The sequence below is a fragment of the Schizosaccharomyces cryophilus genome, assembly GCF_000004155.1.
Source record: "Schizosaccharomyces cryophilus OY26 unplaced genomic scaffold supercont4.1, whole genome shotgun sequence".
In the NCBI taxonomy this organism is placed as follows: domain Eukaryota; kingdom Fungi; phylum Ascomycota; class Schizosaccharomycetes; order Schizosaccharomycetales; family Schizosaccharomycetaceae; genus Schizosaccharomyces; species Schizosaccharomyces cryophilus.
In genome coordinates, this window is record NW_013185624.1 from 764127 (window position 1) to 777759 (window position 13633).

General features: G+C 37.9%; 6 protein-coding genes and 1 non-coding gene across 7 annotated transcripts; 3 read left to right on the top strand and 4 right to left on the bottom strand.

Moving 5' to 3' along the window:
* Positions 1-3: 3 nt before the first annotated feature.
* SPOG_03908 (rRNA processing protein Fcf2) lies at positions 4-758 on the top strand (the record flags this gene model as incomplete). The annotated part of the gene is made up of 2 exons (XM_013166172.1): positions 4-131; positions 194-758. 2 exons carry the CDS (start codon positions 4-6, stop codon positions 756-758), a joined length of 693 nt encoding a protein of 230 aa, XP_013021626.1.
* Positions 759-989: 231 nt separating this feature from the next.
* SPOG_03909 (transcriptional repressor Sak1) lies at positions 990-4292 on the bottom strand. Its single transcript, XM_013166173.1, has 2 exons — positions 3999-4292; positions 990-3959 (listed from the first exon to the last, which is right to left on the bottom strand). The coding sequence occupies exon 2, from the start codon at positions 3508-3510 to the stop codon at positions 1276-1278; it is 2235 nt and encodes a 744-aa protein (XP_013021627.1). The 5' UTR covers positions 3511-3959; positions 3999-4292; the 3' UTR covers positions 990-1275.
* Positions 4293-4619: 327 nt separating this feature from the next.
* Positions 4620-6564, top strand: SPOG_03910 (tryptophan-tRNA ligase Msw1). The gene is made up of 5 exons (XM_013166174.1): positions 4620-5106; positions 5295-5375; positions 5430-5557; positions 5611-5732; positions 5776-6564. Exons 1-5 carry the CDS (start codon positions 4807-4809, stop codon positions 6225-6227), a joined length of 1083 nt encoding a protein of 360 aa, XP_013021628.1. The 5' UTR covers positions 4620-4806; the 3' UTR covers positions 6228-6564.
* SPOG_03911 (CLASP family microtubule-associated protein) lies at positions 5686-10991 on the bottom strand. The gene is made up of 3 exons (XM_013166175.1): positions 10871-10991; positions 10743-10810; positions 5686-10617 (listed from the first exon to the last, which is right to left on the bottom strand). Exons 1-3 carry the CDS (start codon positions 10917-10919, stop codon positions 6235-6237), a joined length of 4500 nt encoding a protein of 1499 aa, XP_013021629.1. The 5' UTR covers positions 10920-10991; the 3' UTR covers positions 5686-6234.
* A 93-nt stretch (positions 10992-11084) lies between these two features.
* Positions 11085-11156, top strand: SPOG_16125. Its single transcript has one exon. It is a non-coding gene; the product is annotated as a tRNA-Ala (tRNA).
* A 669-nt stretch (positions 11157-11825) lies between these two features.
* On the bottom strand, positions 11826-12097 carry SPOG_03912 (uncharacterized protein; the record flags this gene model as incomplete). Its single annotated transcript, XM_013166176.1, has 2 exons — positions 11826-11948; positions 12050-12097. 2 exons carry the CDS (start codon positions 12095-12097, stop codon positions 11826-11828), a joined length of 171 nt encoding a protein of 56 aa, XP_013021630.1.
* An 820-nt stretch (positions 12098-12917) lies between these two features.
* Positions 12918-13437, bottom strand: SPOG_03913 (uncharacterized protein; the record flags this gene model as incomplete). The annotated part of the gene is made up of 3 exons (XM_013166177.1): positions 12918-13027; positions 13110-13198; positions 13259-13437. The coding sequence occupies 3 exons, from the start codon at positions 13435-13437 to the stop codon at positions 12918-12920; spliced, it is 378 nt and encodes a 125-aa protein (XP_013021631.1).
* Between the last annotated feature and the right edge of the window lie 196 nt (positions 13438-13633).

The following is a 13633-nucleotide window of genomic DNA, read 5'->3' on the forward strand; positions in this document are numbered from 1 at the left end:
AGAATGAGTCAGGCTCAGCTTTCACTTGATCTTTCTGCAGTATCAAGGCTTTTGCAGTCTGCAAAAACCAGTTTGCAAGACAAACAAGCTAACCAAACGAGCGAGTTACCAAAGCAAAACTGGGTACCCAAGTATGTATTTGGAAATTGGATTTTTGTTTTTTCTTCTTTGACTAACGTTTTGTTTTTTCTAGAATTCCTCATTTGCTTGGATCTGCTTGTAATTTACCTTCCTATTTTCAACAAAAGAATGTCCCATGTGTGAAGAAGGACGAATTGGTTTCAAACGTGCCCTCTTATGTGGATGAATCTTCTTCCATTGAAGAACCAACTACCCTAAATCCTCACGTGCCTGCTCCCGGAATCACCAAAAAGAAAAAGGCTGTTAAGGACACTGCTGGAGGAGATTGGTTTGACATGCCGGCAACCGAGTTAACTGAGTCCGTAAAGCGCGACATCCAGCTTTTAAAGATGCGTAACGTCTTAGATCCAAAACGTCACTATAGGAGAGAAAATGCGAAACAAATGCCAAAGTACTTCCAGACGGGTACCGTCATTGAGGGTCCTCAAGATTACTTTTCTAGCCGTATTCCCACCCGTGAACGAAAATCAACCATCACGGATGAACTAGTTAATGATACCGAACGTCGTGGTTACTTTAAGAAGAAATATCTTGAGATTCAAAAATCAAAGATGAGTGGTCGTAAAGGACAATACAAGAAACTTAAAGAAAGAAGAAAACCTTCTTACTTAAAATAATAACGATTCTCCTACTTGTTCTTTTGTTTGCTTTTGGTAATGTTAATGCTATGCATGCATATTGGGTTTTATAGCTGGTTTATTATTTTTGGCATTTGGCTCGTTAATAATTATAACTTTCAAATAGAAAGGATGTGTTAATAGAAAATCAAAAATTTACTGTTTCTCTCATTTGGTAATACGCTTTTACTCAGTTTCTACATAATCAAACATTCTAGTTGTCAAGTTAAATGCAGACCACGAAAAAGTATCTTCTATTACAAATGCCGTAACCAAATGAAAATGAATGAAATTAGATAACCAAAAAGCAAAAATGACGGATGACATCGAAAGAACCAAAGATAAAAGAATAAAGAATCAAATGAAAGTTTGCCGTGTATCCTATACTTTTCCCAAGTACTTAAGGCAAAACAAGGATATTCATAAACACATATCTTAATAAGATGAACGACAATTAAAATAAACCCAGTATTGAAGGAAACAATAATAAAAAAAGAAAACACTTCCTTAATATACATCAGCTACAAGCACCATTTGTATCAAAAACAATAGACATATAATCTTCTTCCCTTTGCTTCTGTATAGTGTCATAAGCATCCCATACAGCTGGTTTAGTAGGTTGTTCTTGCTGAGGATGGAGCGGAGATACCTCATTTTGAAATTTCGAAGGAAATTGCTGGGGAATGTGCTGGCGAGAATGTAAGGATTGCGCTAACTGCTCGGAGGATAAGGCATCATTACTATGGAAGTGAGCATGAGATACTTCATCATTGCCGTCATCCAAGAACCCCCCAATTTCAGCAACCCAAGTCATGTATTCATCGACCCAACATCGTATAACCCATAAAGCACCAAATGCTTTACCCCCGCCAACCGTAATTTCCCGAAGTACACTTGTTTGAAGTGCACTTAAATAAAGCAAAAACATTCGCGGGGAGCAAGAAGGGAATCTTGAAGGCAATTCCAAAAAGAAATCGGCCATTCTGTCTAAAATTCCATCGATTTGACGCAACTCTATCCTGTGCATAGCCATGTCATTAACGTTTGACTTTTCTTTTAAAGGATCAAGAAGCTCTGAAGGACTAGAGCAAGTCGAAAGGAGAGAAAACCATTCGTCAAGAGCGTTTACCGCCTCTTTATTATTATACATTACTTCTCGGCACACAATCACTTTAGTATTTACGAATCGTTCCCAATCACAACAAATGAGTTGCCTGTCGGCGGGATTAGCCAGAAATCTAGCTGCAGCATGAGCCGTATCATTTACCCTTAAAAGACGAGACAAAAGATTACTAAAGGCAGCAGCAGTTTCGATTTTTACTTGTGCTAGACAAGGTGAATGAGAGCTGTAAATACTAGATATGTGACTAAGAAGGTTTTCCGTCAAATGACGCAGCAACACCAAGACAGGAGTCGGCACCACTTGTAATGTCATGGGAAACAAAAGTTTTAGTATTTCTCGATACATTATCGTATCCGATTGCTCAATCCATTTCGAAAAGAAGGGCGAAGCAAGTAATGCAAGAAGAGAGGGAGAAAGGCTTTCCGGGAAACTAGATATTTCGGAAAGGAACTGCTTGAGATGCATGTAACGAATTGATTCAATAAGGGTAATGCAATGAGAGGAATATACCGTCATGAGTGCAACCTTTGCCTCGTGATTATCAAAAGCGGTACTTAAATAATAATCAATAGGAGGTAGTGAAAAGGAAGAGATATCTAATGAAGGAATCCAGGGAAGTTTATGAGGGGGTAAAAACTTAAGCTTCAGTTTATAAACCGAATTTTGAGCATACCAAAAATTAGCGTTTGTATCAGAACGCATGGATGGGCCAAGATTTGAGTTTGAAGATGTGAATGGAGATGTAAAATGGTGAACAGAAGATGAAAATGCAGAATTCGATGGCAGAGGTTGGGGAGGAAGTTGAGTGGGTATGGTAGAAGGTTGAGATGAAAAAAGTCTAGGAGAGCTGGAGGAATGCGGTTGCATGTTGACAGAAGAAGTCAACAAAGAAATTGGAGGTGAGGAAGAGGTATATGGGTCGGAAAGAGAGGTAGCGCTGGCTTTCGCTGTTACGGGAGTAGTAGTAGGGTCAACAGAAGGAGGATAAGCAGGAGGCATTTGGCCAGCATCGGTATCGAAGTTAGAAGAGAGGGATTTCGTAAACGATAATGAAGAATCAGGAGAAACACTGGAATCAGATATACGACGATGCTTTCGAAATGGTTCATGACCACGTAGTTTTAAGCCACAATAGTGGTATTTTGAATGACCTCGAGTGCCAAGCCGCCGAGTCTTAATGGTAGGGAATAGCATGCGAACAAGTTTACCAAACGAAGCAGAACTTAGAGTTTTCACATGATAAATATTGCAAGCATCCACATACTGTGCATAAATTTGATTTCTCTGAACAGCGGCGTCTTCTTGGTCTTCACAGGATTGCTTAAGCCAGCAAACTCCAAAAATTTGGCGCAGCTTTTCGGCACTTCCACCATAAGGATCCATTCGAATCTTCTCAGCAATCGAGTCGAGAGAACAATTTTCGAACTCAGAAGCCAGTTTGCGAATCTCATATTCTTGGTCTTCAGCAGACTTACGAGAAGATTGACTGGCAAATGGACGTGGATTAACGAAATCTTCGTTTTGTTGAAACATAAAACGAGGATTAAACCGATTTACAGAATCCAATTGTGATGCATGAGCCATTTCAGGCTGCGGCAAAGATGCCTGACTCGCCAAATTCGAATCCATGGCTTCTTCACTAAAATGAACGTTTTTGAGGACAAAGAAAGACAGGAATGGTGAAGAATGACTGAGCCATTCACTTGCCAAGTTGGAACCTCGTTAGAGCAGAAAATGGAGCTCAACCGGCTGAAAAATCGGGTCCGTTTTCAAGGAAAATAAATAACAAACTCCAACCTCTAAAAAAAAAAGTTACAGCGCACAACTTCCTTCGGTTGAGGAAAAGCACAACCTGTATAATGTGAGAAAATCCTGGTTTCCAAAATCACCGCGGGGCTCGTTCTTTATCCTTATTCATTTTCGAGGAAACCAAAACAAGATGTTGGAAGAGAAGCATGAAAACAAAATGTCCATTTAATAGAAATAAACAAGGAACTTGCAAATGATACGATAGAAAAACGCTTTTTTTAGAATCGAACTCGAATTCTCTCACTTTTGTCCATATGGGAAATCATTTCCTTGTTTATTAGCGAAGTGTAGTGTATTGCTACGCATACCTTTTCATTTCACTATATGCGCGTATGATGAATGGTAGGAAAATACAAAAGTTATAAAAGCCTAAGTGCTTTATCGCTTAGGAAATGTTTGTATCTGCAAAGAATACAATACCTCCTCTTGTTTAACAATCAAAGAATCGCGTTTTTTCGCGTCTGAAAAAGAAACAGAATCCACACTTCCTAGATGAGAAACTGACGCGACGAAGGCACTCAAAAGCTGTCAATTATTTACGAACACTAGGATGAGATAGAATTCCTTAACGGAGAAGAGCCCACACCATATTTTAATGTAACTGTCTTGGTAAAAGGAGAGTTGCCTATCTAAGGTTATGTTTATATTGGCAGCGCGAATTCCATGGCAACGGTTACCATTATTTACAACACGAAATCGTAAACAAACAAACTTTTACCAAAAGAGGAAAAGAAATCACTTGAAAAGAAAATCAAAGAAAAGAGACGGTAATAATTCTTGCTTAGATCATTGTTGACTGGAATTGAGATTTCAATCCATTCGACTTTTTTTATCCTTCAAAAAAATTCCCTTTTTGTTTTGCTCTTATTAACAATCTAAATGAACATAGTAATCCTTTTTCTACCGCCAAGATATATTAACTTGTAGCAGCTTTGCATTTAGAATTCACTCCACCATTCGATTCCTATATCAACACTACAATTCCGACGTTTCAGTAGCAGCGTCCGTTTGTTTCCATTCGCTAGTGTATTCTATTTTGTTATTTCTTTCTATTTTCTAGACTTGTCTTAGTTTTCACTCTTTTCCGCAAGTAATTGTGGTGATTTTGCTACTTTCATGAATACTTCAAATCTTAGACGTTTACTAGTAAACCCTTGCCGGGTGGTGTCTGGAATCCAACCTACAGGAATCCCTCATATAGGCAACTATCTAGGATCACTCCGCCAGTGGGTCGACATTCAAAACTCCATTCCGTCTTCTTCTTCTTCTCAATGTTTCTTCTTTATCGCTGATTTACATGCATTAACCGTTCCTCAAATTCCTCATGATCTCTATCAAAGGCGTATCGATATGCTGGCGATTCTGCTCTCCATTGGCATCGATCCACTAAGATCTACACTGTTTTTCCAATCCGAAGTATGTTTTGTTCGTCCTTGCAAATGAATCATGAAGTAAATCATTTTTTTTGCTTAGTGTCTGTGATGTTGTTGATACCGTTTTCTTCCTTGAAAACGCAGCCTTTTTTGACAATCATCAAATACCACACTTCTTATTGGCTTGACTCATCTCAGTATGCTCTGAACTGATTACTAACGAACGTGTAGGTTCCCTATCACACCGAACTGAACTGGCTTATGGGTTGTCATACCCCAATGGGTCATTTAAATCGAATGACCCAGTGGAAGGTAAGTGGTGCTTATTCCTGTGAACTATTACAGAAAGAAAACTAATACGTTTAGTCTAAACTTCAGCTCCAAGAAATGGACGCTGTTACGTTTTTTAACACAAGTCTTGCTTCTTCTGGTCAATTCAATCTGGGCCTGTTTTCATATCCAGTCCTCCAGGCAGCAGACATTCTACTCTATGGGTAAGCGATGTCCTTTCATTAACATTTCTTGGTCACTAATCTTTACTATCTAGAGCTACTCACATACCCGTCGGAAAGGATCAGACTCAGCATATAGAACTTACACGTACTATTGCTCGTAAAATCAATTCTACTTACAAAAAAGATCTTTTCACAATTCCTGACATTATTCTAAGTAAGATAATTGAAAATTATGCTAACTATTCTCTAACAATCAGATTCATCAAGTTCAATTATGGCATTGAAACAACCCAACAAAAAAATGTCCAAATCCGACCAAAATTCAAAAAATTATATCCTTTTAACTGATTCTGAACAGGACATTAGGAAAAAGATCGCAGGTGCTGCTACAGATAATATTGAAGGTATTACCTATGGAGATGTAAATCGACCTGCAATTAATAATTTAATAAACATAACGGCTGCTATTACGGATTCAAGCCCCATCGCAATAGCCGAAAAGTTTAAGCACTCAAAACACTCCGAATTTAAGTCTTCCATAGCTGATATCGTTGTTGGTAGTCTTTCTCCTTTTACAAAGTCATACCAGCAATGGAAAGCAAACCCAACCGAACTTCAAGCAATTGCGGCAGATGGAGCGAAAAAAGCAACTGACCAAGCATATCCATTTGTAAAGAATTTTAAAAATACATTAGGTCTAGGGGTTTAATTCTGATTTACCCGTTCATTTTCCATACGTGTGAAAGTAAATTTTTTTGTCCCTCGGTTAAATCTCCAAGGATTGACAGTGTTTTTTCCTCACTTCGAACAATCGAGTTTACAATCAGACAAGTGTTAAATGTCGCCCTTCGAATTTCCGCGTCAGGGTGCTCAATATACTTAATGACAACTTCTCTTATTAACCGTTCCATCAACGGATGTGTAAAATCATTAAACCGCTTGATAAATTCAGAAAAGAATAGCAAACATAGAGCTACCTTTTTTTCAGATATTTGCCTTTGAAGTAGCATGTCATGAATAAATATCACTGATTTTTCTGCTTTCCATAAGCTAGCAATTACTGTAACTAGATCCTCCACAGCTGCCATGATAATAGGGTCATCTTTGCATTGTTCTCCCTTTTCTAAGACTATCGAAAAAGTATCTTCGTATTGCTTGTCTTCGATGTTTCGATGGTTTTGGACGACATATTCATGTAAGAGCAGTAAACTGTCAGAAACATGTACATTATGATTTTCAGTCTTTATAAACGCAAGAAGGGAAGAATAAAGTTCCCTATTTTGCATCAAAACGTTAGGAGCCTCCTTACAGACCGTAAGACAGAACTTTATAAGCTTGCTAGAGATGGAACCATTTTTAAAAGCCTCAATTGCACTAACGCAAAGTTCCTGAATCTTTTTAGGTTCCATATTATCTATCTTGGAGGACCCTTTTTCCAACTTTTTCATCCGATTTTGTAACCACTTATTTTGAGGTACTACAGCTGGAATATAATTAGTAGCATTTGCAGCTAAATCCTCAAAGTTAAGTTTCCCTACATTTTGCGGTTCAATCAAGCTTTCTTTCCTAGAATTGCTAATGACTGATGGTGAAAGCGGTGGTGGTAAATCACCAACAATTGTTTCTTCAGTAAGCGATCTTGATACATCCGACATAGGAGAAGATATTGTAGGATCGGAAACGGGAACCCTCAATTCTGAAAAACTTAGACTAATGTCCTCCACAGGAACATTTATTACTCTTAAGTTTTGGTTTGTAGATTCACGGATATCTCCATTGTCATTATTTTCTTTGATGGAACCTTCACTCCTGTGTTCTTTTTCTGGATACTTCGATACTTTCGTGGAGATAATTGAAAGTTCTTCTTCCGAATTGACTGGAGCAGTATGATTGTCTTGCCGAATCGATAAGCCCATCTCCCTATCGTTCATGAATTGTTCAACACCTGAATTTTCTTTTGTGAATGGGTGTCCAATTATCGAATTGTTCGTTCTAATTCCTTCATTCTTTCCCTTGCCAGCTATATTGACATTAATCGAATTCAGTGTATTTGATTTATCTGTCAGAACATTGATTGACTGCGTAGATGCAGTCTTCTCTATACCATCAAGATCAGTAGAAGAGTTTTCTTGTTGTTTTGGCAAACCATCTTTTATTGGTGAAAATTCTGAAGCGTCATAAACCCAAGTATTCGTATTTCCTTTACTTAATTCAAGGAACGGTTGTTGCTCATGTTGAACTCCATCAGCTTCAGTTTCTATATGCTCTTCCATACTTTTATCTTCCGTAATTCCATTTTGGTTTTCTTTAGGTAGATCCTGACTGGAAGATAGAAGCTTATTATCATTATCCTTCTCGATTTGTTCAGCCGTACCTGATTGTGATGAACTTGGTGAATCATGAGCAACATCATAAGCTAAATCGGAAGTGAAAGAAGCATTTTTGTTATCTGGATGAGAATGGTCATTTATGGAAGGATTACTAAGCATATCCAAGTCTTGAGGTTTCTCAATATATTCTTCTCCATGAACTTTTACATTAGAAGTGTCTTCAGAGACTTCAGTTGAAGGAAAGTTTGTTATATTTTGGGGGACAACAGAAGTGGCATCATCACCCTTCTTAACGAATTCTTCAGTAGCTTGATTTGATAAAACGTTTGACGAGCTCAGCGTACTATTATCATTGTTCTTCTTGAATTCGTCTTGATATGCCCAGGAGTGAAGCAGTTTTGTTTTTGATTCCTTATCCATCCTTGTTAATAGCACACTAAATCCATCGGGATTAAAACAGTTGAATGCGTGGAGTAAACCACTTAATGGTAGCCAGTTTTTAGAAGTTAAGCGTGTTTTGGTAATCATAGGAATAATTTTGGAAGCACAAACTTCCAACTGCTCCAGACTAAAACCAGAAGATGGAGGTGAGTTCGCAAGTCTTATGTGCTGGAGTTCACCTTCTAAAATTTCTTTCATCCACAATAAACAACCATGAATTACAGTTCGTTTTTGATTGGTATTAAAAGGAAAGTTTTTGTGAGAAGGCGCCATACTAGATATTTCCATAAGCAAATCAAACAGAATAAAAAAATACTCATTAGGAGGATGACGACTTTTGAGATACGGGAATGAGGTCAAAGCAAAGGCATTACCAGCATTTGATAAATCATAAACTGAAAGAATGAATTGAGAAAGGAATGATTGGGTATCAACACAATGGCACAGAACTTCAATCAAAGCTGGAGTATATAATATAGAATACAAAAGGGAAGTACCGTGAAACAGTATTTGTGTTAAAAATGACACATATGGTGCAAATAATTGAGGGGAAAAAGAATCAGTAGCTCGTATAGATTCGTAGTCCTTTTGTAATGTTTTCAGTTTTTCAAAGGAATTGGCTTCTGAATTTTCACGCGAGTTTGAAGGACTTGGTTTTTTTGAACTCTGAGGAGTGACAGAGGATGGAGGATGATTTAAGCCTATACTGGAGCTAGACGGTGTGCTTAATGTAGAGCTACTCTTGGATTGCGAATCCGCTCTTTCTCGGGTAGGTGCCACCATTCGTTGAGGTAACCCTAGCTTTCGTTGAGGGACGGGTGGTGTATAAGCGTTATCATCTTTTTGAACTTTGGCCTCAGGACGAATACTAGCTGTCATCGACCGTACTGGTGCTCTTTTAGGTCCCGAAAAAGCAGGAGGAGGCAGCTGATTCCGATTAGGGTTTACAAGCTCTAATTGTTTAATAGAAGAAGGCTCGAGTGATTTGAGGAGTTCATCTCTGCTATTTGGAAAATATTCGACATATTTCCAAAAGGATTTTCGATAAGATTCGCGAACTTGTGAATTAGAGTCTGCTATACCTATGCATATGAGCTTTTCAAATAATTTTTGATTAGCAGATATTTTTATATGTGATTTTGCAACGGGATACAAAGCAAGTAGTAAAGAAATCCAACCACTAGCAAAAACCCTGAGTTGAGCATTTGTATCATTAGCAGCAAGAGACACAAACTGCAAAGTTCGTGAAAGGGGTCCACAACAAGAGAGGATGGAGGCGAAGGCAACGTTAGCAGCTTGGGAAACAATTCTCTTGGTGACAGAGCACATCTTCAAGAGATTCGGCAGGAGGGCATCAAGAAATCCATCCATATGATTTTTTAGTATAAAAGCCATTTCTTTGAGGAGCTGCACGGTAGAAAAGCTAAGTGTGGTACGCAAGGACAAGAGACTAACAAGAATACCACGAAGAAGTGACTTTAAAACGGAAAGTAGTTCAGGCAAGTATTGATCTGGAGCATTTCCACGTATATATCGACGGATTTGCAAAATGTTGGATTGACGCAGAGACCAATTTTGTTCGGTTTCACGTCCCTCGAATGAAGAAAGCATGGCAGCGACGTCTTGCTCTAATTGTTTCGGGAAATTAACGTACAAGGGATCGACTTTTTCAAGCTCGACGGCAGGATAAAAAGAAGCAATAATAGGGAAAATTGAAGGTGGGGATAGAAGAGAGCCTGGATGAGGAAGAGACGCAGAGTCATCCGAAGGTTGTGGAGACAATTGATTAGAAAGAAATTGAAGTAGATCCTTTCGGAGACCTTGATGTGACTCGAGTTCACGAAGAAGGTGTGCCTTTGTAGAAGGAGATAAATCCTTGTGAAGGAGAACCAACAGTTCTTTTGTTTCTTCGCGAAGAGACGGATCTGCATGTTCCAAGTTGGCGACTAGAAAAGGGCGAAGAGCTTTCAGGTCGAAAGATAGTTCTGAACGATGTGCCAATGCAAACCATTTTAAAGTTTGCATACGAATCTCGGCATTTTTGCTAGTTGATAATAGATGGTGCAGACTTTTTTCGATTTCTACAGGATTGAACTGCCAGAGTTCGAGCAGAATGGTGAGAATGCGTTTCCTAAGATCACGGGAAGCTAGATGCTCAAGAACAAGATTTTTTAAGAGCGGAACGCGAAATTTAACCCATGAAGGGCATTGTGCCCGAAGTCTTCGAAGAAAGGTTTCATAACATGAAATCGCAGACCGAAGAATCAAGGGATTTACGGTTGCAAGAGAAACTTTGAAGCATTCTATGTAAATAGGGAGGTCTTCATTCTGTGAATACAAATTAGTAACTGATAAAAGGGAGGTGCAGAAAGGTCATTTGTAATCATAATGAGGCATGAGTTTAATTTGCACATGCAGACCTTTCAAGAACAAATAAATAAAGCGCAACATACAGGAATGTTATTTTTATTGAAAAAAGAGCGTAAAGAGTCTAATTGAGATGTTTTTTCGTCGGTAGAAACTGGAAAAAATGGTTAACAGGGGAAAGCAACGAAAGCAGATTTTGCAGGATTCAACGAACCATTGCTTTTCAGAAACTGGAAAAAATTTTGTGCATCTCCTTCGGCCATTGATTTAGCTTTAAAAGGAGGGAACAGAAAGGAAAGCAGTACGAAAACGAAAGGAAAACAAATTACCGTGGTGTACAAAGGAGAAGCGTCGTTAGACGCAATATACGACTTCGGTTGTCCAGTAATTCCTTTATTATGTTATTTATAGTTCGATTATTAAACAGCGGGCATATGATGCAGTGGTAGCATGCTCGCTTTGCATGCGAGTTGGCCTGGGTTCAATCCCCAGTGTGTCCAATTTTTTTATTCTAGTTAACAATAATAATATTTGCAGAAACAATACCATAAGAAGCTTTGTTGATTTTATTTTATTGATTCGTACTTACCTTTTTGATTTATTTTAACTTCCGGCCAAAAATATTGTAGTATTAAGGAGTGAAGGCTTTTATGAATGGCGACATTGGAGCCAACAAGCGATATAGGAACAAAAATATGGAATATATAATCAGCGAAAACTAATTGAAAATTAAAAAGAATAATCCTATAAAACAACATTTTCTTCTTCTTCAAGCAACTTAGATATGGAGATATTTTACCATGAGAAATCTTGTAAACAAAAAGTTTCTTTGATATTATGTCATCGTGAAGATTTTAATCCTACCCCACACAAAAGGTAATATTTCCAATATAATTGGAACCTGTCTATGCGATACACAAAAGCTTATTTAGGGCTCGTTATGATTTTACCAATCATGGCGTTTAAACGAAAAATGTTTACTTCCATCCCATATCACCGCCGTGCCGGATCTTTTTCCATTTGTTTATGGACAAAACAGAAACTGCTTTGGTTCAACATTTTTTTCCTCATTCAAGGAAAATAAATAAATAATACAGAATTGGTTAATTTGGGTTTATCATTGTTTTTCATAAACCTTTTCTTTGGGTTGTTTGTACTTTTTTGTCTTTTTACCCTGGAATAAATCTTTTCATCTGATAATTCTTTATGACTATGAAACCCAGGATTTTATCAACTTTAGTCACCCCATGGGCAAGGCGGCTATAGATGAGTCTTCCACCTACTTTAGCTTCCTTTAAAACGTTTTTTTTTTTTACTAACACATTGGTTAAAAGACTTGCTCTTTAGCATTGGTGGAATCCCCTCAAGTATTAACTCTGGATCTTTTACTCACCCTGCTTCCATTGAGCTCCATCATAGCTACTAAAATTGATTCTGACATTATAACGGCTTCTCAGTGAAAAAACTTTTGCCTAAACTTGCAGCTGTCTTCGTCCTGTCATATTAAAACCACCGAATCCCATTATTTCTAAAGTTCTTCAGAAGGAACGATGATTCGTAAACGGTTTGAACTTAACAATTTCTAGTTTTTTTCCTGCAGACGACTTTGCAATCACTGAAATCTGTATAGCTGAGTGGTATTTTTGAATACCAACTTTCCTTAAGATTGCGAGAACCTCTCAGATATCCTGTGCTTCCATCTGCTGGTCCGTTGGTGCTGCTTTTCCTACTAGAGACTCTGACCGGCTAGATCGTCGTTCCATTTTATTGTCGGTGATTGCTCACTTCACTTGGCTGTCCAAGAAATCTTTATAGTCGTCCGTATTGACCCGCTATTTTTGTCATCAACGACAACGATACCACCCTAGATGGGGACTATATTTCCTCAAGAGTTATGTGCTAAGCAGTCTAGCTTTTATAAAACCACTACTAAGCAAGATGTTCAGCAAGTCTTAATAAAATAAAAGATTCCAAAAGTCAAACTTCACACGCTTACACTGGATGCCCTGTCATTTTGATTACTCTATCCAAAATAATGAAAGAATTGAGCTAGTGATAAAGGACAAAAAACAAAAAGGGCGGAGTGAGCTAAATTAGTATTTTCTTCGTTTTCAGAGATTATTTTCATCACCTGCGATGACGATAACAAAGGTTTCGATAAAAGTATGCTAAAAAATAGTTTTAAAATATTTGACTGAATCATTCAGTCCTTCTTTTAAGATACTGAGAGATTATAACTTGTGAGCGTTCCTTGTTTCAAACTATGGGAAATGTAAGGCATTTGATACAATGTATTCACCATCATGACTAACAGACACATAAATAGGAGGAATAGATAAGTTGTCCTTATGAATATGAATTAAAGGCATTCCTTGGTACATAAAGTTAGTAATCAAAATTTCATGTTCATGAGTCTACCATATTTTCGATGAGTACGAGACGACTATAAATACCTTTCTTGTTATGTTTATATTCCATAAATGGCATATAAATGTAGTAAGAAGGCTGCAAAGCCTTAAATGCAGCTTCCTTCACGGACCAACTGGGCAAGTCAACTGTCAGTTTTCATGTAGATATGTAGGAACCTTCACAATAAACTTACCGAACACCTAGCCATTTCGCTCGCTGATCAATATTGTTCTGTGATCCTTTTAACAATCGATATTGATTGATCTCTTTGGGATGAAGACATTTCTCTAGAAATCGCGACTCTGTATATTTCGATTTTTCAAGGAGCGCCTGAATCCTAGACACCTTAAGGATATCGATTCCAATTCCCATCGCAGCTGTGAATTTTTGGCGTAATCCGTATTTGATCGTTTGAATTCGTTCGAATTGCCTAAAGGTGAGGCAGTAAGCTCAAACAAATGTACAAAATTTTTTTTTTATTAAAGAAGGATTGGTTTATTAAGTTTCTGCCCGAATATGCGAATGGGATTTCAGTAAAGACTAGTAGACTGGTATCCTATGAATGCCT

Excerpts from the sequence above, each read along its gene's own strand:
- SPOG_03910 (XM_013166174.1), top strand. The coding sequence starts at position 4,807 with ATGAATACTTCAAATCTTAGACGTTTACTAGTAAACCCTTGCCGGGTG. Across the intron at positions 5,107-5,294 it reads CACTGTTTTTCCAATCCGAA|GTTCCCTATCACACCGAACT; the intron begins GTATGTTTTGTT and ends ACGAACGTGTAG. Across the intron at positions 5,558-5,610 it reads GCAGACATTCTACTCTATGG|AGCTACTCACATACCCGTCG; the intron begins GTAAGCGATGTC and ends TTTACTATCTAG.
- SPOG_03909 (XM_013166173.1), bottom strand. The coding sequence starts at position 3,510 with ATGGATTCGAATTTGGCGAGTCAGGCATCTTTGCCGCAGCCTGAAATG.
- SPOG_03911 (XM_013166175.1), bottom strand. The coding sequence starts at position 10,919 with ATGGCCGAAGGAGATGCACAAAATTTTTTCCAGTTTCTGAAAAGCAAT. Across the intron at positions 10,811-10,870 it reads CCAGTTTCTGAAAAGCAATG|TTTCTACCGACGAAAAAACA; the intron begins GTTCGTTGAATC and ends CATTTTTTCCAG. Across the intron at positions 10,618-10,742 it reads TCAATAAAAATAACATTCCT|AATGAAGACCTCCCTATTTA; the intron begins GTATGTTGCGCT and ends TTGTATTCACAG.